Source organism: Bombina bombina, chromosome 2 (assembly GCF_027579735.1).
Source record: "Bombina bombina isolate aBomBom1 chromosome 2, aBomBom1.pri, whole genome shotgun sequence".
NCBI classification, from domain to species: domain Eukaryota; kingdom Metazoa; phylum Chordata; class Amphibia; order Anura; family Bombinatoridae; genus Bombina; species Bombina bombina.
In genome coordinates this window covers 408163507-408191100 of record NC_069500.1, presented here as the reverse complement: position 1 = coordinate 408191100, position 27594 = coordinate 408163507, and the positions used below count along the sequence as shown (strand labels likewise).

General features: G+C 37.0%; 1 protein-coding gene across 6 annotated transcripts in view; it reads left to right on the top strand.

The window, feature by feature from the left end:
- Positions 1–27594, top strand: part of TANGO2 (transport and golgi organization 2 homolog) — a 542315-nt gene that overhangs the window by 432385 nt on the left and 82336 nt on the right. For all 6 annotated transcript variants that reach the window (XM_053701903.1, XM_053701906.1, XM_053701902.1 and 3 more), the window contains one exon: positions 26164–26234. In XM_053701903.1, coding sequence (XP_053557878.1) covers positions 26164–26234 — 71 coding nt within the window. The remainder of the gene's footprint in view (positions 1–26163; positions 26235–27594) is intronic.

The window sequence follows — 27594 nt, the reverse complement described above, 5'->3', positions numbered from 1 at the left end:
TATGACTAGGGTAAAAGCTTTTCAGATATACAAATGTGTTTTATTTTGTTCTTTAAACCTAAAGATATTTCCATGATTTCTCTAAGCTTATCACTCACCATCTAAGTTACAAGAAATAATTAATGCATTTAGAATTTGCGTTCAAACTAATTATTAATTATAGTAATACACTTTTTACCTCTGTGATTAGCTTGTATCTAAGCCTCTGCAGACTGCCCCCTTATATCAGTTCTTTTGACAGACTTGCATTTTAGCCAATTACTGCTGACTCCTAGGTCTATAGATCCCTAGGACTATATATCCCCTTTAGATATAAATAAGCCGCTAGTAAAATTTAATCCCCAGATAGTAGGCAGGCGCCTCTCAGGGGCCCTTAGGACTTTTTATCTTTGACTGAGGGGGATTGTGGGGGAGGCAGGAAGAAGTGGTGAATTGGTAGGATGCATTTTCCTATGCTTACCTAATAAGCAGTAACAGGGGGGCAAGAATGGTAAAATAGTACTGTGGGTTTCTAGTTCCTTGTACAGTATTATGGGCTATATATATTTTAATATCTAACATTATGCATATATATATATATATATATATATATATATATATATATATATATATATATATATATATATATAAAGTGTAACGGACTATGGTGAAAAGGGTAGCTAGAAAGCCATGTCGCATGAAGGCACCTAACGGCTGGAGGGTAGTATGAGAGTAAGTTAGCAGTCCCATATAGAGGCTACCGGCACACTTGGAATTGCAGGTACCCTGTTCTATGGGAGCCCAATCAGGATCATAATGATGATCAACATATAAAAGTGACATCTAAGGGACGTGGAGGTTTTCACAATATAGGTGTTCCTCACTAATGTATGGTGTAAGATCAAGACTGCGCTATCTCGGCCGCTGACAGTGCAACTACATCGTTGGACCCCAAATGGCCTTGTAAAGCTACAATATGTTATCTCCTTATGCTATATAGGGTATATATGTAAGTAGGTAAATTTGGAACATAAGGTGAATAAAGGGACTTGAACATAAATAATACATAACAGCTTATTTAGGAGAGTATCAAACATCTATCAGTACTATTTACATATACAGTATATATCCGCCCATCTAAATATGATATAAACATATATGAAACCCTTAGTAAATATCATGTAAGCAAATATAGTGTAATATAAAGCTGGTCTGTAAAATTAGTATAGAGATTGAGCTGTAAATAGGAAATAATCTGGTAGGTCTAACCATTATATATACGTATGGGGCATGTAAGCATATACTAACTAAGCATAAGTCTCAGGTCTATGACAGTCAGAATCCAATACATTTTGTTAATATACTGACTCTCATAAGTGGCATTTATGGGGCTTTTTCATTATGGACATGCTGAAGGAGCAAGTCTTTAAACAGGAGTCTTGCTTCATCCAATGCCAATTTTCGTTTAGGGCATTACAGTAAGTATAGGAACGGCAATCTTAGTGAACATGAAAGGGATAGTATGGGCATGATGAGCTAAGCAGAACAGACCCAAATTCAGCAGCATAAAGCGAGAGACACATTTGTCTGTACTTGTTATTTATTCTGTCTTTACACATAATTGTATTTATTTTACTTTTGACAGCTCAAGGAAGATAAATAAAATTGCTTGCAGTAGACTTGACTTACTATAAGATATAACAAAAGAGGACGTTGTGCTATAAAATTTTCAATTAAATAATTATTAAATCATGAATAGAAATACCTCTGTTTATTCCAGCCATTGTGCACATTTAATTATATTTCTGTTCTTCCAATAATTTAGTAGTATGTCACGCATTAAACATAAGTTACTGGTCATTAATATGAAGCGTATAATTATTTCCCTCAAATAATTGTACAATGTACTACTGCTATTTTATATGTAGGGCAGGGATTTGCAGAAACAATACAATACATTTTACTGGCATATGTTGTTGTAAATTAAATTAAATCTGCTATCTCACATGGGTATAAGAGGTAGAATGTGTGTCTTGTCTGCAAAACCTTATAAGGAAGTTTGTTGCCCAGTACCTAAACCTGGCTCTGTAAGCAGAGGTGGATACTGTTACCAAGGTTTCATCAGACAAGCAGTTGAGATATAATCAATGTAAGCTATCTGTACACCATGGGGGTCAACAGTGTCTAGAAGATGCAATCCATGAGCAAACAAAGATGTTTGGTTTTGTTTCTGAGATCACAATTCTACATGATTTCTTTGCTGTTATAAAGATAGACAGAAAATAGACAGACAGATGGATAGATAATTACACAATTACATTGCTTAAAGGGGCAGTCTACACAAAAAATGTTATTGTTTAAAAAGATAGATAATGCCTTTACTACCCCAGCTTTGCACAGACAACATTGTTATATTAATATACTTTATAACATTTAAATCTCTGCCTGTTTCAAAGGCTTTCTTGACAGCCTCTTAATCACATGCTTTTAAATTGGCTTTTCACAACAAGAGACTGATAGTTCATGTGGGCCATATAAATAACAATGTGTTAACGCCCTGGAAGTTATTTAAGAGTTAGCACAACACAGTACTAAGTGCAAGTCAATAGATTTTAAGTAGTCGTGTGATCAGGGGGCTGTCAGAAAATGCTTAGATACAAGGTAATCACAGAGGTAAAAAGTATATTAATATAACTGTGCTGGTTGTGGAAAACTGGGGAATGGGTGATAAAAGGTTTATCTATCTTTTAAAACCATAGACATTATATTGTAGACTGTCCCTTTCAGCTATAATTAAGCGTACATGAGGATAATAATAAAATTACAAAGATAAGCTAGGTCAGGCATGGCGAACCTTTGGAATGAGTTCTTGACCTGAAACTCCAGATTTGCTGGCACTCTGGACTGCCACCATACTGCTTGGTTTAATTGGCTAAAAGTTTAGTGCTTAATGCATAATTTTCCTTATGGATTCATGCTAAATATCTGCATTTAAAGGGACATAAAACCCTATTATTATTTTCTTTCAGATAGAACATACCATTTTAAAAAAACTTTTCAATGTACTTCAATTATCAAATCTGATTCATTCCCTTGGTATCCTTTGCTGAAGGAGCAGCAATGCACTACTGAGAGCTAGCTGAACAAATCTAGTTAGCCAATCACAAGAGACAAATGTGTGCAGGCACCAATCAGCAGCTAGCTCCCACTAGTGTAGATATGTACATATTATTTTCCAACAATGGATACCAAGAGAACAAAGTACATTTGAAAACAGAAGTGAATTTAAACGTGTCTTAAAATAACACGCTTTATCTGAATCATGCAATATTTTATTTTTATTTTCTTGTCCCTTTAAGCTTTATTATATAATGGTTTTAAAGAAAACATTAACTTTAAAGGGACATGAAACCCAAAAAAATTTCTTTCATAATTCAGATAGACAATTTTTAAAAAGTTTCCGATTTACTTCTATTATCAAATTTTCTTTGTTGTTATGTTATTCTTTGTTGAAGAGATATCTAGATAGGTACTGTGCACTACATGCTAGGAAATAGTGCTGCCATCTAATGCTCTTGTATAACATTGTAGCAAAACTGCTGCCACATAGTGCTGCAGACACGTGCACTCTCCTTTTCAAAAAAGGATAACAAGAAAATGAAGAAAATTAGATAGTAAATTAAAAAGTTGTTTAAAATTGTATGTTCTGTCTCTATCATGAAAGACAAATTGTGGCTTTTATGTTCCTTTTAATGGTTTCTTTTATGTAAATGTATTTTGTATTATTTGTTCTGGTATATGTGATGTGCATTCATGTTTCATATTGAAACCGTACATCAGAGTGTTGTGTTGGCGTCGCTCATCGTTGCCAGTGCCAGTATTGTATATCATTTTGCATGCAAATCACTCATGCCAAGCATCAGATTAATGTGTTAAATTTTTTCTTTCGTGATTCAGATAGAGCATGCAATTTTAAGCAACTTTCTAATTTACTCCTATTATCAATTTTTTTGTTCTCTTGCTATCTTTATTTGAAAAAGAAGGCATCTAAGCTAAAGATCTAGCCAATTTGTGGTTCAGACCATGGACAGCACCTGTTTATTGGTACTGTCCAATCAGCAAGGACAACCTAGGTTGTTCACCAAAAAACATAATTTATGTAAGAACTTACCTGATAAATTAATTTCTTTCATATTAGCAAGAGTCCATGAGCTAGTGACGTATGGGATATACATTCCTACCAGGAGGGGCAAAGTTTCCCAAACCTCAAAATGCCTATAAATACACCCCTCATCACACCCACAAATCAGTTTAACAAATAGCCAAGAAGTGGGGTGATAAGAAAAAAGTGCGAAAGCATAAAAAATAAGGAATTTGAATAATTGTGCTTTATACAAAAAAATCATAACCACCACAAAAAAGGGTGGGCCTCATGGACTCTTGCTAATATAATTTATGTAAGAACTTACCTGATAAATTCATTTCTTTCATATTAGCAAGAGTCCATGAGGCCCACCCTTTTTTGTGGTGGTTATGATTTTTTTGTATAAAGCACAATTATTCCAATTCCTTATTTTTTATGCTTTCGCACTTTTTTCTTATCACCCCACTTCTTGGCTATTTGTTAAACTGATTTGTGGGTGTGGTGAGGGGTGTATTTATAGGCATTTTGAGGTTTGGGAAACTTTGCCCCTCCTGGTAGGAATGTATATCCCATACGTCACTAGCTCATGGACTCTTGCTAATTACATGAAAGAAAACATAATTTATGTAAGAACTTACCTGATAAATTCATTTCTTTCATGTTTTCTTTCATGTAATTAGCAAGAGTCCATGAGCTAGTGACGTATGGGATAATGACTACCCAAGATGTGGATCTTTCCACGCAAGAGTCACTAGAGAGGGAGGGATAAAATAAAGACAGCCAATTCCGCTGAAAAATAATCCACACCCAAAATAAAGATTAAATGAAAAAAACTGAAATTATAAGCAGAAGATTCAAACTGAAACAGCTGCCTGAAGTACTTTTCTACCAAAAACAGCTTCAGAAGAAGAAAACACATCAAAATGTTAGAATTTAGTAAAAGTATGCAAAGAAGACCAAGTTGCTGCTTTGCAAATCTGATCAACCGAAGCATCATTCCTAAACGCCCAGGAAGTAGAAACTGACCTAGTAGAATGAGCTGTAATCCTTTGAGGCGGAGTTTTACCCGACTCGACATAAGCAAGATGAATTAAAGATTTCAACCAAGATGCCAAAGAAATGGCAGAGGCCTTCTGACCTTTCCTAGAACCGGAAAAGATAACAAATAGACTAGAAGTCTTTCGGAAATTCTTAGTAGCTTCAACATAATATTTCAAAGCTCTAACTACATCCAAAGAATGCAATGATCTCTCCTTAGAATTCTTAGGATTAGGAAACGATGAAGGAACCACAATTTCTCTACTAATGTTGTTAGAATTCACAACCTTAGGTAAAAATTTAAAAGAAGTTCGCAACACCGCCTTATCCTGATGAAAAATCAGAAAAGGACACTCACAAGAAAGAGCAGATAATTCAGAAACTCGTCTGGCAGAAGAGATGGCCAAAAGGAACAAAACTTTCCAAGAAAGTAATTTGATGTCCAATGAATGCATAGGTTCAAACGGAGGAGCTTGAAGAGCCCCCAGAACCAAATTCAAACTCCAAGGAGGAGAAATTGACTTAATGACAGGTTTTATACGAACCAAAGCTTGTGCAAAACAATGAATATCAGGAAGATTAGCAATCTTTCTGTGAAAAAGAACAGAAAGAGCAGAGATTTGTCCTTTCAAGGAACTTGCAGACAAACCTTTATCCAAACCATCCTGAAGAAACTGTAAAATTCTCGGAATTCTAAAAGAATGCCAGGAAAAATGATGAGAAAGACACCAAGAAATATAAGTCTTCCAGACTCTATAATATATCTCTCTAGATACAGATTTACGAGCCTGTAACATAGTATTAATCACAGAGTCAGAGAAACCTCTTTGACTAAAAATCAAGCGTTCAATCTCCATACCTTTTAAATTTAAGGATTTGAGATCCTGATGGAAAAAAGGACCTTGCGACAAAAGGTCTGGTCTTAACGGAAGAGTCCACGGTTGGCAAGAGGCCATTCGGACAAGATCCGCATACCAAAACCTGTGAGGCCATGCTGGAGCTACCAGCAGAACAAACGAGCATTCCTTCAGAATCTCTGAGATTACTCTTGGAAGAAGAACTAGAGGCGGAAAGATATAGGCAGGATGATACTTCCAAGGAAGTGACAATGCATCCACTGCTTCCGCTTGAGGATCCCTGGATCTGGACAGATACCTGGGAAGTTTCTTTTTTAGATGAGAGGCCATCAGATCTATTTCTGGAAGTCCCCACATTTGAACAATCTGAAGAAATACCTCTGGGTGAAGAGACCATTCACCCGGATGTAACGTTTGGCAGCTGAGATAATCCGCTTCCCAATTGTCTATACCTGGGATATGAACCGCAGAAACTAGACAGGAGCTGGATTCCGCCCATACCAGAATTCGAGATACTTCCTTCATAGCCAGAGGACTGTGAGTCCCTCCTTGATGATTGATGTATGCCACAGTTGTGACATTGTCTGTCTGAAAACAAATGAATGATTCTCTCTTTAGAAGAGGCCATGACTGAAGAGCTCTGAAAATTGCACGGAGTTCCAAAATATTGATCGGTAATCTCACCTCCTGAGATTCCCAAACCCCTTGTGCTGTCAGAGACCCCCAAACAGCTCCCCAACCTGTCAGACTTGCATCTGTTGAAATTACAGTCCAGGTCGGAAGAACAAAAGAAGCCCCCTGAACTAAACGATGGTGATCTGTCCACCACATCAGAGAGTGTCGTACAATCGGTGTTAAAGATATTAATTGAGATATCTTTGTGTAATCCCTGCACCACTGGTTCAGCATACAGAGCTGAAGAGGTCGCATGTGAAAACGAGCAAAGGGGATCGCGTCCGATGCTGCAGTCATAAGACCTAGAATTTCCATGCATAAAGCTACCGAAGGGAATGATTGTGACTGAAGGTTTCGACAAGCTGATATCAATTTTAGACGTCTCTTGTGCGTTAGTGACAGAGTGATGGACACTGAATCTATCTGGAAACCTAAAAAGGTTACCCTTGTCTGAAGAATCAATGAACTTTTTGGTAAATTGATCCTCCAACCATGATCTTGAAGAAACAACACAAGTCGATTCGTATGAGATTCTGCTAAATGTGAAGACTGAGCAAGTACCAAGATATCGTCCAAATAAGGAAATACCACAATACCCTGTTCTCTGATTACAGACAGAAGGGCACCAAGAACCTTTGTAAAAATTCTTGGAGCTGTAGCTAGGCCAAACGGTAGAGCCACAAACTGGTAATGCTTGTCTAGGAAAGAGAATCTCAGAAACTGAAAGTGATCTGGATGAATCGGAATATGCAGATATGCATCCTGTAAATCTATTGTGGACATATAATGCTCTTGCTGAACAAAAGGCAGGATAGTCCTTATAGTTACCATCTTGAATGTTGGTATCCTTACATAACGATTCAATATTTTTAGATCCAGAACTGGTCTGAAGGAATTCTCCTTCTTTGGTACAATGAAGAGATTTGAATAAAACCCCAGCCCCTGTTCCAGAACTGGAACTGGCATAATTACTCCAGCCAACTCTAGATCTGAAACACATTTCAGAAATGCTTGAGCCTTCGCTAGGTTTACTGGGACACGGGAAAGAAAAAATCTCTTTGCAGGAGGCCTTATCTTGAAGCCAATTCTGTACCCTTCTGAAACGATGTTCTGAATCCAGAGATTGTGAACGGAATTGAACCAAATTTCTTTGAAAAAACGTAATCTGCCCCCTACCAGCTGAGCTGGAATGAGGGCCGCACCTTCATGTGGACTTGGGAGCTGGCTTTGGTTTTCTAAAAGGCTTGGATTTATTCCAGACTGGAGATGGTTTCCAAACTGATACCGCTCCTGAGGATGAAGGATCAGGCTTTTGTTCCTTGTGACGAAAGGAATGAAAACGATTATTATACCTAAATTTACCTTTAGATTTTTTTATCCTGTGGTAAAAAAGTTCCTTTCCCTCCAGTAACAGTTGAAATAATAGAATCCAACTGAGAACCAAATAATTTATTACCCTGGAAAGAAAGGGAAAGCAGAGTAGACTTAGAAGACATATCAGCATTCCAAGTTTTAAGCCATAAAGCTCTTCTAGCTAAAATAGCTAGAGACATATACCTGACATCAACTCTAATGATATCAAAGATGGCATCACAAATAAAATTATTAGCATGTTGTAGAAGAATAATAATGCTATGAGAATTATGATCTGTTACTTGTTGCGCTAAAGCTTCTAACCAAAAAGTTGAAGCTGCAGCAACATCCGCTAAAGATATAGCAGGTCTAAGAAGATTACCTGAACACAAGTAAGCTTTTCTTAGAAAGGATTCAATTTTCCTATCTAAAGGATCCTTAAAGGAAGTACCATCTGCCGTAGGAATAGTAGTACGCTTAGCAAGAGTAGAGACAGCCCCATCAACCTTAGGGATTTTGTCCCAAAATTCTAATCTGTCAGATGGCACAGGATATAATTGCTTAAAACGTTTAGAAGGAGTAAAAGAATTACCCAAATTATTCCATTCCCTGGAAATTACTTCAGAAATAGGACCAGGGACAGGAAACACTTCTGGAATAACTACAGGAGATTTAAAAACCTTATCTAAACGTTTAGATTTAGTATCAAGAGGACTAGAATCCTCAATTTCTAATGCAATTAGGACTTCTTTAAGTAAAGAACGAATAAATTCCATTTTAAATAAATATGAAGATTTATCAGCATCAACCTCTGAGACAGAATCCTCTGAATCAGAAGAACCAATATCAGTATCAGAATGATGATGTTCATTTAAAAATTCATATGAAAAATTAGAAGTTTTAAAAGACTTTTTACGTTTACTAGAAGGAGGAATAACAGACATAGCCTTCTTAATGGATTTAGAAACAAAATCTCTTATGTTATCAGGAACACTCTGAATATTAGATGTTGACGGAACAGCAACAGGTAATGTAACAGTACTAAAGGAAATATTATCTGCATTTGCAAGTTTGTCATGACAAACAGTACAAACAACAGCTGGAGGAACAGATACCAAAAGTTTACAGCAGATACACTTAGCTTTGGTAGCTCCAGCACCAGGCAGCGATTTTCCAGAAGTATCTTCTGACTCAGCTTCAACGTGGGACATCTTGCAATATGTAATAGAAAAAAACAACATATAAAGCAAAATTGATCAAATTCCTTAAATGACAGTTTCAGGAATGGGAAAAAAATGCCAGTGAATAAGCTTCTAGCAACCAGAAGCACAAAATAATGAGACTTAAATAATGTGGAGACAATAGTGACGCCCATATCCGGAACGCCGACACTTTTGGCGCAAAAGAACGTCAAAAATGATGCAACTTCCGGCGACACGTATGACGCCGGAAACAGAAAAAAAAAAATTTGCGCCAAAAAAGTCCCCGCCAAGAATGACGCAATAAAATTAAGCATTTTCAGCCCCCGCAAGCCTAACAGCCCACAGGGAAAAGTCAAATTTTTAAGGTAAGAAAAAATGATTTATTCATATGCATTATCCCAAATATGAAACTGACTGTCTGAAATAAGGAACGTTGAACATCCTGAGTCAAGGCAAATAAATGTTTGAATACATATATTTAGAACTTTATATAAAAGTGCCCAACCATAGCTTAGAGTGTCACAGAAAATAAGACTTACTTACCCCAGGACACTCATCTACATGTAGTAGAAAGCCAAACCAGTACTGAAACGAGAATCAGTAGAGGAAATGGTATATATAAGAGTATATCGTCGATCTGAAAAGGGAGGTAAGAGATGAATCTCTACGACCGATAACAGAGAACCTATGAAATAGACCCCGTAGAAGGAGATCACTGCATTCAAATAGGCAATACTCTCCTCACATCCCTCTGACATTCACTGCACGCTGAGAGGAAAACCGGGCTCCAACCTGCTGCGGAGCGCATATCAACGTAGAATCTAGCACAAACTTACTTCACCACCTCCATAGGAGGCAAAGTTTGTAAAACTGATTTGTGGGTGTGGTGAGGGGTGTATTTATAGGCATTTTGAGGTTTGGGAAACTTTGCCCCTCCTGGTAGGAATGTATATCCCATACGTCACTAGCTCATGGACTCTTGCTAATTACATGAAAGAAATGGGCCGTCATCTAAACTTACATTCTTGCTTTTCAAATAAAGATACCAAGAGAATTAAGAAAATTTGATAATAGGAGTAAATTAGAAAGTTGCTTAAAATTGCATGCTCTATCTGAATCACAAAATAAAACATTTGGGTTCAGTGTCCCTTTAAGTGCATCTATTTTTAACCCAATGCCTATGACTGGTGCACAAGTACATTTTGTGCATTATTATGCAGAACCATGACATGCTTATTTTTTACTGCATTAATGGTCTTTCCTTAAAGGGACAGTATACACCAATTTTCATATAACTGCATGTAATAGACAATACTATAAAGAATAAGATGCACAGATGCGGATATAAAAATCCAGTATAAAACAGTTTAAAAACTTACTTAGACGCTCTCAGTTTAGCTCTGTTGAAAAGGTAACTGGAACACCCACTGCAAGTGGGATATAAGACACTCCCCCTTCTTTTGCATATGAAAAGACCCTTTACACAAACAGGAGCAAGCTGGAGTAGGTAACTGACGGTATTCTCATAAAACTTTGGGGCTTGGTTAGTCTGAAAATCAGAGCAGTGTTATTTAAAAATAAGCAAAACTATACATTTATAAAAAAATACAAAATAAAAACTTTATGGGCTATATAAATAGATCATCTACAAAACATTTATGCAAAGAAAAAATGAGTGTATAATGTCCCTTTAACAACTATTTCTTCCTCCTTTAGTGAGTCTACTTGTTTTTTTGCGCTGTATTTTTATAAGTTCATGTTTTCTTTGGTAGGATGCTTAATCGGTATGATACTGCACTTCAGTCTCTCGCAGCAGAACCCTGACAATATGTATTATTTATTTATAGCCTTCCCTACCTGTCCTTCTCATTGCAGCCAAAGATCAAAGTGGAAACGGCACCACACACCTTGTGTTGAATTTTAAATGAGCAATAGATTTTGTTTGACAAATTTCAAAATTTACTATAGTTTTCTTTTTTCTTTCATGATTCAGATAGAAAATAACAGTTTCCAATTTACTTCAGTTATCTAATTGTCTTTGTTCTCATGTTATTTTATGTTTGAAGAGATACCTAGATAGGTAGCGTGCACATGTCTGCAACACCACATGACAGGAAATAGTGCTGCCATCTAGTGCTAATGTATAACATTGTTGCAGAACTGCTGCCACATAGTGCAGCAAACATGCGCACGCTCCTTCCTGCTTTTCATCAAAGGATAACAAGAAAACTTGCTAAAAGAAGTATATTGGAAAGTTGATTAAAACTGTATGCTCTTTATGAATCACAAAAGAAAAAAAAATTGTGTTTTATGTCCCTGGTCAGTCCATCTCGAGCAGTCCTTTTTTTAAGTGATTACCTCTATGTATTGGCAATGCAAAACCACCAGTTTTTTTACTTGGTTTAACCACGGCAGCCATCTTTGTATCATGGTGCACAACAAGTTTTGGGTATACAGATGTTTACAGAAAACTCAATTTCTCAGCACAGGATGCTCCTAGTTTCTATAAACAAAAACTGAGCTCTAGGTCACAAAAAAAACAAAACATATATAAACATTTTGCATATTTTTGATACTTAGACTTAGAACTTAAAGGAACAGTTTACTCAAAATATGAAGATTATCTTTAAGCATCAACACCATGTGCACCGATGATTTCTAATAATTCATACTGAAAATGAATATGTAAAAACAAATGTGTGTTTATCGCTTTTTTATGTTGTATTTCACATGCAGTCCACAACGATCACGGAACGCCCGGTTAAAAGGGGTGGACAACATTGCATTTTCTGCCCGGCCCCTGTCCAATCATATGTGTGCAATTAATTAGATGCACGAAAATATTTTGTAATTATGCGCATGCGCAAAATACTCTGAGCGCGCCCCACTAGTAATTATTTACCAAGTGCGAGATGCAGATGCGATGCATGCAGAACTAGACAGCCTAGAGTGTAATTACTGCAGCGTAACTTGGCATGTAAAGATAACAACATTTATTAGGAACATAATTGATCCTCTTTTGCTAACAGAGTTCTACAATAAGTGTAGGTAGAAAATTATCATCCAGTATAAAATATTAAGATAAAAATTTAGAATCGACGTTCATAAGGATGTTAAAGTATGTTAAATGTATCATACTGTATTGCCAAAGTTATCATATTACATACAGATCCCCCTGCCCCATGGAGCCACATATTATATGGCTTATATCGAACTTACCTGATAGAATAAATTTAAGAATCCACTTCTCAGAGGATGCCCACACATGCGCAACAGCTCAAAGAAGAAAAGTGTTCACAAATAAACATGGATGAGTTTTCATGCAGCGCAAGCCTGTGTTCTCACTCGCAGTGACGTCACCATCAGGCAGGGGCGGCTCATGCGCGATTGGAAAATGCAGTATCGATGGACTGGCCGCATGGCCACAAAATAATGCTATGGGCTTAGGTTACTATTTTTAAAAAAAGGACAATGCAAAATATAATTTATTTCATCCAAAACCGATTACAAAACAATTAACAGCCATACCAGGATTACTTTTTAATTCTCTTTTGTTTAAAATTGTATTCATTTTTGAGTAAACTGTCCCTTTAAGTCCTAATGTAATGTTGAAAATCACTGAAAGTTCCACTTTTAGGGTCAATTTATATTGGAAAAGTTTAGAGTCTCAGTCCTAAATGTTTTTTAGGGGGTACCTAGGTAAGTATAGTGTGCATGCTGAACATTTCAGGTTTGAGGCTTCTCTTATTTTTTTTATGGGGGTGAGAGAGTGCAATTTTTTAACATTTCTCCTCACTTTCAGGTCGATTACAGATCTAGTAGAATTCTAGAGAAAAGCTTACTTTATTCATGCGTTTTGAGAAATGACAAGATGTAATATAAGCATAACACATAATAAAAATGAACTATCTGGATTCCCACCAGAGAAAATCAACCTGAAAGTGAGGGGAAATCTTACAAAATTGTACTTTCTCGCCCCCTAAAAAAAAAACAAGGCTCAAACCTGAAATGTTCTGCATGTACACTTACGTAGCTGTACCCCCTAAATAACAATAACCAGCCTTTTGTAAATTAGTGCTCCACTTGTAATCTAGTTGTAGATTAAGATTTGCGTTATATATTGTCAATATATTGTCATTATATTTTTCCCTTCATACTTGTTTAAGCTTCAGATCAATTTAAAGTAAAGATACAACATTTGGAATACAATTAATTTTGTAATATTGCTAATTTATTAAAAGCCACTTTTTACAATGCTGTTTTGCACTACGATTTCCTGAGCTTGTAAAGGAGTTTTAGAAAAGTAAATATAGTGATCAAGATATTAAACAGTGATGCTTATTATATAGTCATAGTATATAGAGATTGGCATTTTAAGTTGCAGTGGAGCATGAATGTGCGGATTTACAGAAAAACAAATGGATTCCTGACGTATATTCACAGCAGAGATGTTAGGGGCCTAATATAATAACAACACTTCTTTGTATAATCGTACATATGGATGTGAAAGGAAACCTGCTATCTAGAAGTAATAGATGGTCCTATAAAAACAAGTATGTGGTTATTGTTTCATTTGATCCGTCGAGCAGTAATTACACTTTATATCTGATGCTGCCAGACAACATAGTATTAGTAACATTAAATACAGTAAATAAGGGTTTAAAATCCCACATTATGCAGCTTACGTGTATGTAGCTGCAAATAATTTCACTGGTAGCTGAATATAGTGCAAGACAAGGTAGTAGAAGTGAGACATAATGGGAGGACAGAATCTTTAATGGAGCCTGGAATAGTATGAGATGATGGCTCACTCGGAGCGTGAGATTGTCTGCCAAGTAGGTAATGTTCAGGACATTACATTTCTGCTGATGGGATTTCATTCATCTCATAAAGTCAATTGGTTTCTTTGCTTTCACCTAATAAGAAAGGCTTGAGTGTCTATGCGCTACCTACAATCCCCCTGCTGATTGCCAGATCCAGTATAAAGCAATGTTCCAACAGTCTGTTTCTACACCACCACACCTTGGCTTTCTGCCTAATAGTCAGACAATCATACATCCCTTAAACATTTTCTGGCAGATATTCTCGCTTTGTCTCCTAACCAAGCCACCCCAAGTTTTATTACAAATAATGAAACCATATTTTTTAGTTGTATTCAAAACCAACCTCATTTATGTATATGCTTTGTAAAGAGGCATAAAGCATGATTGCAACAATTGTGAAGCATTTAGTATCGTGTTTCTTTCTCTCTGCATCTTACCCTACTGCCCAGTAGATTTTGGATCATTCATTATTTGTGAACACAAACACCCACACACACAAGATTAGAATTTTAGGATTTTTAAAAAAGTATACATAGGTCATTTTATTTCTAAAAACCTTTTTAAGATTTATTCTCAAAGAGCTTGAGCTGTTGGGATATTTTTGCCTTCAGACTAAATTTTCAGTTGGGTACTGTGACTAAGGTGCCTAAACATCTTGAGCGAATCACTGATTAGTTGACAAATACCTCTAGCTAACATTTGCTACCTTTTAGTGTATGTTCCATATAATAATTAATTTACATGGACATGATTTTAGGTTTTACAATTTTCAGATTTGAAAACCCAGGATACCTCAGAATGTTTCTGTGAGACTGTGGATGGGTAAGGTACCTAGAATAAAGGAAAAAGTTTACTTAGTATTCTAAAACATACAAAAAATATTAGATACTAATGTAATTTATGTTTACATCCACAGTTACATTATTAATCTAAGTGAGTTTGGACAGGGTAGGGACATGCATAAAATGTCAAGATTAGTGGTTAGAATTTTAGTTTTTAAGGTATTTGTTTTTAGTGAAAAGCATAGGTATAAAATCATATATTTTGGTGTATTGTAAAGGTAAAATAATACTAAATGTGGAACCATAAGTGTGTGTGTGTACATGTTTTGAAATATTAAAGTGACTATTTCTTTCATGTACTTAGCAAGAGTCCATGAGCTAGTGACGTATGGGATATACATTCCTACCAGGAGGGGCAAAGTTTCCCAAACCTCAAAATGCCCATAAATACACCCCTCACCACACCCACAATTCAGTTTTGCAAACTTTGCCTCCTATGGAGGTGGTGAAGTAAGTTTGTGCTAGATTCTACGTTGATATGCGCTCCGCAGCAAGTTGGGGCCCGGTTTTCCTCTCAGCGTGCAGTGAATGTCAGAGGGATGTGAGGAGTATTGCCTATTTGAATGCAGTGATCTCCTTCTAAGGGGTCTATTTCATAGGTTCTCTGTTATCGGTCGTAGAGATTCATCTCTTACCTCCCTTTTCAGATCGACGATATACTCTTATATATACCATTACCTCTACTGATTCTCGTTTCAGTACTGGTTTGGCTATCTACTATATGTAGATGAGTGTCCTGGGGTAAGTAAGTCTTATTTTTTGTGACACTCCTAGCTATGGTTGGGCACTTTGTTTATAAAGTTCTAAATATATGTATTCAAACATTTATTTGCCTTGACTCAGAATGTTCAACTTTCCTTATTTTTCAGACAGTCAGTTTCATATTTGGGATAATGCATTTTAATTTAACATTTTTTCTTACCTTAAAATTTGACTTTTTCCCTGTGGGCTGTTAGGCTCGCGGGGGCTGAAAATGCTTCATTTTATTGCGTCATTCTTGGCGCGGACTTTTTTGGCGCAAAAATTCTATTTCCGTTTCCGGCGTCATACGTGTCGCCGGAAGTTGCGTCACTTTTTGACGTTATTTTGCGCCAAAAATGTCGGCGTTCCGGATGTGGCGTCATTTTTGGCGCCAAAAAGCATTTAGGCGCCAAATAATGTGGGCGTCTTATTTGGCGCGAAAAAATATGGGCGTCACTCTTGTCTCCACATTATTTAAGTCTCATTTTTTATTGCTTCTGATTGCTAGAAGCTTGTTCTTTGGCATTTTTTCCCATTCCTGAAACTGTCATTTAAGGAATTTGATCAATTTTGCTTTATATATATGTTGTTTTTTCTCTTACATATTGCAAGATGTCTCACGTTGCATCTGAGTCAGAAGATACTACAGGAAAATCGCTGTCAAGTGCTGAATCTACCAAAGCTAAGTGTATCTGCTGTAAACTTTTGGTAGCTATTCCTCCAGCTGTTGTTTGTATTGATTGTCATGACAAACTTGTTAAAGCAGATAATATTTCCTTTAGTAAAGTACCATTGCCTGTTGCAGTTCCTTCAACATCTAAGGTGCAGAATGTTCCTGATAATATAAGAGATTTTGTTTCTGAATCCATAAAGAAGGCTATGTCTGTTATTTCTCCTTCTAGTAAACATAAAAAATCTTTTAAAACTTCTCTCCCTACAGATGAATTTTTAACTGAACATCATCATTCTGATTCTGATGATTCCTCTGGTTCAGAGGATTCTGTCTCAGAGGTTGATGCTGATAAATCTTCATATTTATTTAAAATGGAATTTATTCGTTCTTTACTTAAAGAAGTCCTAATTGCTTTAGAAATAGAGGATTCTGGTCCTCTTGATACTAAATCTAAACGTTTAAATAAGGTTTTTAAAACTCCTGTAGTTATTCCAGAAGTTTTTCCTGTCCCTGATGCTATTTCTGCAGTAATTTCCAAAGAATGGGATAATTTGGGTAATTCATTTACTCCTTCTAAACGTTTTAAGCAATTATATCCTGTGCCGCCTGACAGATTAGAATTTTGGGACAAGATCCCTAAAGTTGATGGGGCCATTTCTACCCTTGCTAAACGTACTACTATTCCTACGTCAGATGGTACTTCGTTTAAGGATCCTCTAGATAGGAAAATGGAGTCCTTTCTAAGAAAAGCTTATCTGTGTTCAGGTAATCTTCTTAGACCTGCTATATCTTTGGCTGATGTTGCTGCAGCTTCAACTTTTTGGTTGGAAACTTTAGCGCAACAAGTAACACATCGTGATTCTCATGATATTATTATTCTTCTTCAACATGCTAATAATTTTATCTGTGATGCCATTTTTGATATTATCAGAGTTGATGTCAGGTTTATGTCTCTAGCTATTTTAGCTAGAAGAGCTTTATGGCTTAAAACTTGGAATGCTGATATGGCTTCTAAATCAACTTTACTTTCCATTTCTTTCCAGGGTAACAAATTATTTGGTTCTCAGTTGGATTCCATTATTTCAACTGTTACTGGTGGGAAAGGAACTTTTTTACCACAGGATAAAAAATCTAAAGGTAAAAACAGGGCTAATAATCGTTTTCGTTCCTTTCGTTTCAACAAAGAACAAAAGCCTGATCCTTCATCCTCAGGAGCAGTTTCAGTTTGGAGACCATCTTCAGTCTGGAATAAATCCAAGCCAGCTAGAAAGGCAAAGCCTGCTTCTAAGTCCACATGAAGGTGCGGCCCTCATTCCAGCTCAGCTGGTAGGGGGCAGGTTACGTTTTTTCAAAGAAATTTGGGTCAATTCTGTTCACAATCTTTGGATTCAGAGCATTGTTTCAGAAGGGTACAGAATTTGTTTCAAGTTGAGACCTCCTGCAAAGAGATTTTTTCTTTCCCGTGTCCCAGTAAATCCAGTAAAAGCTCAAGAATTTCTGAAATGTGTTTCAGATCTAGAGTTGACTGGAGTAATTATGCCAGTTCCAGTTTCGGAACAGGGGATGGGGTTTTATTCAAATCTCTTCATTGTACCAAAGAAGGAGAATTCCTTCAGACCAGTTCTGGATCTAAAAATATTGAATCGTTATGTAAGGATACCAACATTCAAGATGGTAACTGTAAGGACTATCTTACCTTTTGTTCAGCAAGGGAATTATATGTCCACAATAGATTTACAGGATGCATATCTGCATATTCCGATTCATCCAGATCATTATCAGTTTCTGAGATTCTCTTTCCTAGACAAGCATTACCAGTTTGTGGCTCTGCCGTTTGGCCTAGCTACAGCTCCAAGAATTTTTACAAAGGTTCTCGGTGCCCTGCTGTCTGTAATCAGAGAACAGGGTATTGTGGTATTTCCTTATTTGGACGATATCTTGGTACTTGCTCAGTCTTTACATTTAGCAGAATCTCATACGAATCGACTTGTGTTGTTTCTTCAAGATCATGGTTGGAGGATCAATTTACCAAAAAGTTCTTTGATTCCTCAGACAAAGGTAACCTTTCTGGGTTTCCAGATGGATTCAGTGTCCATGACTCTGTCTTTAACAGACAAGAGACGTTTAAAATTGATTACAGCTTGTCGAAACCTTCAGTCACAATCATTCCCTTCGGTAGCCTTATGCATGGAAATTCTAGGTCTTATGACTGCTGCATCGGACGCGATCCCCTTTGCTCGTTTTCACATGCGACCTCTTCAGCTCTGTATGCTGAAGCAATGGTGCAAGGATTACACGAAGATATCTCAATTAATATCTTTAAAACCGATTGTTCGACACTCTCTAACATGGTGGACAGATCACCATCGTTTAATTCAGGGGGCTTCTTTTGTGCTTCCGACCTGGACTGTAATTTCAACAGATGCAAGTCTCACAGGTTGGGGAGCTGTGTGGGGATCTCTGACGGCACAAGGAGTTTGGGAATCTCAGGAGGTGAGATTACCGATCAATATTTTGGAACTCCGTGCAATTTTCAGAGCTCTTCAGTTTTGGCCTCTTCTGAAGAGAGAATCGTTCATTTGTTTTCAGACAGACAATGTCACAACTGTGGCATACATCAATCATCAAGGAGGGACTCACAGTCCTCTGGCTATGAAAGAAGTATCTCGAATTTTGGTTTGGGCGGAATCCAGCTCCTGTCTAATCTCTGCGGTTCATATTCCAGGTGTAGACAATTGGGAAGCGGATTATCTCAGTCGCCAAACGTTGCATCCGGGCGAATGGTCTCTTCACCCAGAGGTATTTCTTCAGATTGTTCAAATGTGGGAACTTCCAGAAATAGATCTGATGGCGTCCCATCTAAACAAGAAACTTCCCAGGTATCTGTCCAGATCCCGGGATCCTCAGGCGGAGGCAGTGGATGCATTATCACTTCCCTGGAAGTATCATCCTGCCTATATCTTTCCGCCTCTAGTTCTTCTTCCAAGAGTAATCTCCAAGATTCTGAAGGAATGCTCGTTTGTTCTCCTGGTAGCTCCGGCATGGCCTCACAGGTTTTGGTATGCGGATCTTGTCCGGATGGCCTCTTGCCAACCGTGGACTCTTCCGTTAAGACCAGACCTTCTGTCGCAAGGTCCTTTTTTCCATCAGGATCTGAAATCCTTAAATTTAAAGGTATGGAGATTGAACGCTTGATTCTTGGTCAAAGAGGTTTCTCTGACTCTGTGATTAATACTATGTTACAGGCTCGTAAATCTGTATCTCGAGAGATATATTATAGAGTCTGGAAGACTTATATTTCTTGGTGTCTTTCTCATCATTTTTTCTGGCATTCTTTTAGAATACCGAGAATTTTACAGTTCCTTCAGGATGGTTTAGATAAGGGTTTGTCCGCAAGTTCTTTGAAAGGACAAATCTCTGCTCTTTCTGTTCTTTTTCACAGAAAGATTGCTATTCTTCCTGATATTCATTGTTTTGTACAAGCTTTGGTTCGTATAAAACCTGTCATTAAGTCAATTTCTCCTCCTTGGAGTTTGAATTTGGTTTTGGGAGCTCTTCAAGCTCCTCCGTTTGAACCTATGCATTCATTGGACATTAAATTACTTTCTTGGAAAGTTTTGTTCCTTTTGGCCATCTCTTCTGCCAGAAGAGTTTCTGAATTATCTGCTCTTTCTTGTGAGTCTCCTTTTCTGATTTTTCATCAGGATAAGGCGGTGTTGCGAACTTCTTTTGAATTTTTACCTAAAGTTGTGAATTCCAACAACATTAGTAGAGAAATTGTGGTTCCTTCATTATGTCCTAATCCTAAGAATTCTAAGGAGAAATCGTTGCATTCTTTAGATGTTGTTAGAGCTTTGAAATATTATGTTGAAGCTACGAAATCTTTTCGTAAGACTTCTAGTCTATTTGTTATATTTTCCGGTTCTAGAAAAGGCCAGAAAGCTTCTGCCATTTCTTTGGCATCTTGGTTGAAATCTTTAATTCATCTTGCCTATGTTGAGTCGGGTAAGACTCCGCCTCAGAGAATTACAGCTCATTCTACTAGGTCAGTTTCTACTTCCTGGGCGTTTAGGAATGAAGCTTCGGTTGACCAGATCTGCAAAGCAGCTACTTGGTCCTCTTTGCATACTTTTACTAAATTCTACCATTTTGATGTATTTTCTTCTTCTGAAGCAGTCTTTGGTAGAAAAGTACTTCAGGCAGCGGTTTCAGTTTGAATCTTCTGCATATGTTTTTCGTTAAACTTTATTTTGGGTGTGGATTTTTCAGCAGGAATTGGCTGTCTTTATTTTATCCCTCCCTCTCTAGTGACTCTTGTGTGGAAAGATCCACTTCTTGGGTAGTCATTATCCCATACGTCACTAGCTCATGGACTCTTGCTAATTACATGAAAGAAAACATAATTTATGTAAGAACTTACCTGATAAATTCATTTCTTTCATATTAGCAAGAGTCCATGAGGCCCGCCCTTTTTTTGTGGTGGTTATGATTTTGTATAAAGCACAATTATTCCAATTCCTTATTTTATATGCTTTCGCACTTTTTTTCTTATCACCCCACTTCTTGGCTATTCGTTAAACTGAATTGTGGGTGTGGTGAGGGGTGTATTTATGGGCATTTTGAGGTTTGGGAAACTTTGCCCCTCCTGGTAGGAATGTATATCCCATACGTCACTAGCTCATGGACTCTTGCTAATATGAAAGAAATGAATTTATCAGGTAAGTTCTTACATAAATTATGTTTTTTACATTTCATGTTTTAAAAATATATAATTTTTCATGTAAAATAAATCATTTATAAACGAGAAACTTACTCTCCAGTTTTAATACTCATCCATCCACCTCTGTGTCAAAGCTTTTTTTCACTGCAAGTGCTAATGCGCAGTTACAGCAGAGGTTCGATGACTCACTAATTTAAACAGTAAACCAGCAATATTATAGCAGTTCACTGTTATATATATATATATATATATATATATATATATATATATATATATATATATATATATATATATATATATATATATATATATATATAAATCATGTGACAAGCTGCAAAAGCAGCTTTGGGGCCCCAGCATTTCAGGCTCACCTGAAACGCTAGTTGAGTAAGCTGCTTAACCTCTCTACCATCTAGAATTTGGCAGAGGGAAATCATCCAGATCCGATCTGGATGATTGACAGCCCCTGCTCACGGCCAATTGATTGGCAGGGAACAGGGGGTAGCATTGCACAAGCAACTACTTGTGTAATGTTAAATGTATGTAGTGTATGATGCCCGCTTGCAGCAAGGCCCAGTGGACATGTTCTCGGTGGCGAATCATGTCAGCCTGACCTTTGGTAAATAAAGTCCATCATCTCATCACAGGGGTGTTAAATAGCCAGTGAGGACATTAAAATAAGGAATAGAGGAGCTATATGGATATTTTAGACATTTCACTTTATCTGCTATAGACCAAGAGCCTGTTTCTGCGTGTCATTATAAAATGGTATCCAGTAAAGGAAATTCAGGTAGCTACATGGTGCACTTTTGTCCTATAAGATAGGGGGCGCCCTAAATTAAAATAAATGAATAATAGTTTGTGTGTCAATATAATGAATATATTAAATATATATACGAAATATCAGATCAATGGGTGAGAAAGTCAGAAAATATATCTCAATCAGTGCAATACAAAATTAGAAAATTAGTAATAATAAAACAATTCCAAATATATAAAATAAAAGTCTCTGAGGAGTAGATTGAAGATAATCTAGGCAGCAATCTGTAGAGAACCCGGCCAGGATCCTATGAAGATGATCTATAAAACATAAAAAAGACAGATGCGCCACATGGCCAAATATTGTTTGTTCAACAGAGTGAATGTGATTTGATTGTGCCGATGCAAACTCACAATTTTAGGGAGCACTCCAGTTAGTGCAACAGAAGCAGTCTGGGATAAATCACAGTCACCCAGCAGACCGACCTCTTGGATAGAGTAGTATATTCTGTGATAAAAATACAAGGAGACACAGAGGTGCCTATATGGCCTAGTACAGTTTTGACCCAGAAGATGATGCTGTGTATAGTTGAAAATGTACTCACATTTAGTAAAGCATCTCCATTGATGCTATTCAGGCAGGAAGGGATCAATACAGCAACAGGCTGTTTCATCAGGCTTATCTAAGCCTGATGAAACAGCCTGTTGCTGAGAAACGCGTCGCTTGTTTTTATTCTTTTACAAAGTAAAGTATATCATATTTTTACAAACACTTGCTATTGTGTATTATTTGGACCAATCCTGGTCCCTTGGATTTTTGCTGACTGCCTCCTGTGGGAACCTTGTCATAGTCTGTTGGGTGACTGTATTGATCCCTTCCTGCCTGAATAGCATCAATGGAGATGCTTTACTAAATGTGAGTACATTTTCAACTATACACAGCATCATCTTCTGGGTCCAAACTGTACTAGGCCATATAGGCACCTCTGTGTCTCCTTGTATTTTTATCACAGAATATACTACTCTATCCAAGAGGTCGGTCTGCTGGGTGACTGTGATTGATCCCAGACTGCTTCTGTTGCACTAACTGGAGTGCTCCCTAAATTGTGAGTTTGCATCGGCACAATCAAATCACATTCACTCTGTTGAACAAACAATATTGGGCCATGTGGCGCATCCGTCTTTTTTATGTTTTACATGGTGCACTTTGCTGCTTTAATGAAATTCACAGGATCCAGGCCCACATAAGGCTGTTAATATTTTACATTTTTATTTATTTACTTTTTTTTTTTTTTTAAATAGTAACGTATCAGAGCTCAGGATAACAACACTGACATTTTCAAAGAGGAATGGAGATCGTTTTGTGTGCAAACTTTTGTAGTGAAAATCATTTATTTATTTTTTACTTTATTTTTATTGCTTTTTTCAGGTGGATGAATATTACAATCAATTAATGAAGTTACAAACCACCTAATAAAACAAAACAATCAAAAACAAAGAGAACCCATTTTAACCCATTTTTGCAATGAATTAACTCTCTACTTCTCTCAGGCCATGCATTTTTTTTATTTATTTTTTTATTTATTTATTATTTTTTTTTAATATTTTTCTTTATTAAATAGAAATTCACCGTACAGTAATATTGAAGTAACATTACAGCAAAGCATATCCTGAACAAAATTATAGCAATAGATGTGGTTAACAGAAACATACATTTCACTTGCTGAAATAATCAGAAACTTTAGAACTTGTGTGTCGGCAGTGTACATTCACATAATAGCTAATATAAAGAAAAAATCAGATACCGGGCATTAATTGGCCCTAGAGGGGAGCAAATAGGATGTGAGCCAACAGGGCACACGTACTAATTTTCCAGACAACTTGATGATTAGAAATTATACACATCTCCCTCATAGAGAGGGTAAAGAAAGAGATAAAGAGAAAAGAGTGGAAGAGGAGAAAGAGAGAGAAAAAAAAAAAAAAAAAAAAAGAGGGGGGGGAGGGAAGGAGGTGGAGTGGGGAAGGGGCCGCATAAACTCCCTCCTCACGGTTCGGAAGTAGATCGCACTGCTGGTAGGTCTCATTTATCGGAGCTCAAATCAGTCAGACCACGTCTCCCAGTAAGAGTCCAGGGTATTGTTTTCTCCGGCGACAAATCTCTCCATGGTTGCGAAGTGATTTATCACATCACAGATCTCATTTAAATTTGGGGGCTCAGTCCGTTTCCATGCTCGAGCTATGCACAGTTTAGTCGCTGCCAGGGCGTAAATTAAGAACTTGGTGCTCAGGGAGAAAGATCTCGGAAGAATGTGGAGCAAAGCCATCTTAGGTGTCAAGTGGACATCAAGGTTCATGGAGCTAAGTAGTAATTCAACCTCTCTCCATAGGGGGGCAACCTTCGGACATCTCCACCACACATGAAGGTCGGCGGCCTCAAGGTTACACTGTCTCCAGCACTCTCTGGTGGTGGACGGGAACATCGCTGCCAGTCGGGTTGGGACTCTGTACCACTTCAACACACCTTTCATATATGTCTCAAAAACTGTGACACAATGAAGCGTCTTTTTAGTAAGAGTAATTGCATAAGCAAGGTCGCCCTCAGAAATGGAAGTGTTGAGCTCCCGGCACCAGGCTCGTATCTGCCACGGCACACCAGGTGTACAGTCATTAAGAAGCGTGGTATAGTGGAACGAAATGGGACGGGATCTCAGTCCCCCCAGACACCATCTAGAATCCCACCCTGTTTAGGCCATGCATTTTTGTGTAGCTGTCATAGAGAAGCTACTGCACAAACCTCTGCCCACAGTCAAAGCAATACAGTTTATGTCCTCATAGCTTATCTGCTGTGTTCTCCCCTGCAGTTTGGAAGTCAGTGACTGTGTCACTGTGTAAATTAAGTTCTCCTGCTCACTTGCAGTAATTTGTTAGATTTGCATCCCACCAGGTGACACACATGCTTTAACTGCATCTGGAAATAGGGAAGAACAGAGGGGCACCTTATGTGTAGTATTGTCAGAAGTATATGAATGATAATCACAATCAAGCCAAGTGGATACTCACATACTCCAGGAGCACACCTATGTGCTAGTAGGGACAGGCTGTAGATTTAGACAGGTGTAACAGCTCACCCACAATAGAATGTGATTTCTTTATGCTGCAGTGCTGGAAATGAAATGGAGTACAAAAAGAAAGCACTGCATGTGCAGATCATCCAAAGCACAATTGCAATCACTCTACTAGTTTCCCAAATGGGTACTCACATTTCAGATGAGCACGCCAATGTGCTAGTAGGAGCAGGCTGGCAGATTGAGTAGAGGTGTCTCAGCTCACCTCATATAAAGGTAATCAAAGTAGACTGTATTCCAGGAATATACCAGTTCTAACAGATTGTCTCTTATATGTTAGTCAGTATGGCAGGCAGGTAAGATGTATCCACTCAGTAGAAATTTTTCCATAAAAAGTGTATTCTTTAACTGCATCTGGTTTGCTGGGCAGCTGCCCTCCTTAAAAAATGCCTTGGTTTAGTGTTCCGTAAAAGTTATGTTTCTGACTTTAAAATCCATGGTGGTGAGAGTCCACGAGATCCCTATGTTTTTGGTGTTGTTTTTTTTCTTAAGCACATCTTTTTTCCCTGCTCCTTTTGATTTCTCTTGTTGCTTTTCCATTCCTCATTTTGCTTGGCTATACGTTAGATTGAGGTACCTGTGAGGTGGGAGGGGTTTTATAGAGCTCTTGGGGTTTGGGAATCTTTGCCTCCTCCTAGTGGTAGGGAAGAGTAATTGGACCATAAAATAAATTAATTTATCATGTAAGCATAAATGATGTCTTTAGGATCATGTTTACATATTAGAGTGCCACATAATTCAACAAATATGTTGGTAGTCTGACCAAAAAATCAAGGAGATGTTGCCTAGGAAAACTTATATAAAAAAGTAAACAATTAATTGAATAAATATTTTAGTGGGCGAAAAGCTATGATATGTTTACATTCAATGTATATAGTCCGTATATACATTGAATGTGAATGGCTTCCATTTATTACTGAGATGATGTTTTAAAACTGCGTTAATAAGTAGTGATTTGTCAGTAAAGTTTAAAATAGCATTGTAACTTACCAATTTGTATGCAATTTGTATACACAAATAGCTGTTTCAATATCTGATGATGTTTAGTTGCTGAAAAGGAATCAGACCACTTTTTTGTATACTGTATGCAAATTAGCTCTGCAAAATTTTGTTTTAAGACATATGTTTCCATAAATGGAACAGTAATACTATATGTAGAGTTTCCAAGCTGTCTGTTTACTTGCCGTTGGCAAAACCAGATTCTGTATTTTAAAATTCTATTTTTTTTCCAGCAACACGAAGGAGGATGTTATTTATTATTATGGATCGAAAGGAGAGCGAGATCCTGTCCTCTTGAAGCCTGGTTAGTTTCATTAACTTTATACATCCTTTAAATATGCTTCAAATACACAGGTAATACAATATATTGAGACACAATGACCTTATCATCCATCTTGTCTGTTATTTTTTTCCTGTTTGTGTTATCTGTACAAGAAAGTGTTGTAGCATATGTATGTTACTGCAGTTTATTAATTATTTAACTGTGAATATAAAAGCATTCAAGTGAGCCGCGCTATATCAACTCACTCTTTGCATTTTATATTTATTTTGCAGAATACAATTATATCTGCACTGCAGTCTCCAGCATTCCCTACAAAAGGGTTTAATCCAGTGTATTAGAAAAGCTGTGCACAGTGTTTTTTATGTAGGTTTTCACAGGGTTTTCCTATTTCAGGTAATTTTGGTCTATTAGAAAAGCCAGTTATATAAATTTCAATTTATCTTTGCACTATGTAAACTTAACAAAGCAGTTTCATTTGAGATATTTCATCAGTCCCATTCTAATCCATCCAGAAAAAAAACTTTTGATCTTGTGTTCACTTAAAGGGATAGTAAAGTCCAAATTAAACTTTCATGATTCAGATAGGGTATGTAATGTTAAACTACTTTCTAATTTACTTTTATCATCAAATTTGCATTGTTCTCTTGTTATTCTTAGTTGAAAGCTAAACTAAGTAGGCTCATATGCTAATTTCTAAGCCCTTGAAGGCCGCCTCTTATCTGAATGCATCTAGAGGGTATCAATTTTATATAAATAACATTGTGCTCGCACACGTGAAGTTATTTAATTTGTCAGCACTAATTGCTTGAAATGCAAGTCTGTCAAAAGATCTGAGATAAGAAGATGCTTAGATACATGGTAAATACAGAGGCAAAAAGTATATTTCTATAACAGTGTTGGTTATGCAAAACGGGGGAATGGTAAATAAAGGAGTTATCTATCTTTTTAAACAATAGCATTTTTGGTGTTTACTATCCCTTTAATTTTTCTCAAGAACATATTTCTACACGGCATATGGTCTGTTTGCAACATTTTCTTTTTGAGCTTATTCTTTTATTCATATATTATTAAACATGACTGACTCCTGCTATAATAAAACGTTAAATCTATTGCTTAAATCACACTTTTAAAATATTATAATGTATACAGCTTAAATGCATCATCTGAATGTTTAATTTATTGTTGCAGATACGCGTATTATGCTGCAGCATTTATTATTTTCTTTACTTTTTCTGGCTCCTGTTTTCTTTATTTTTCTCTGCCCTATACATATCGCTATTTCTCCCTCTCTCAAGTATCATAGTCCACCATCTTGCTTCTCACTCCCTCACAGTGATGACAAGTAGCTGTTTGCTTTTCTGTGCTGTTAAATTCTCAGATT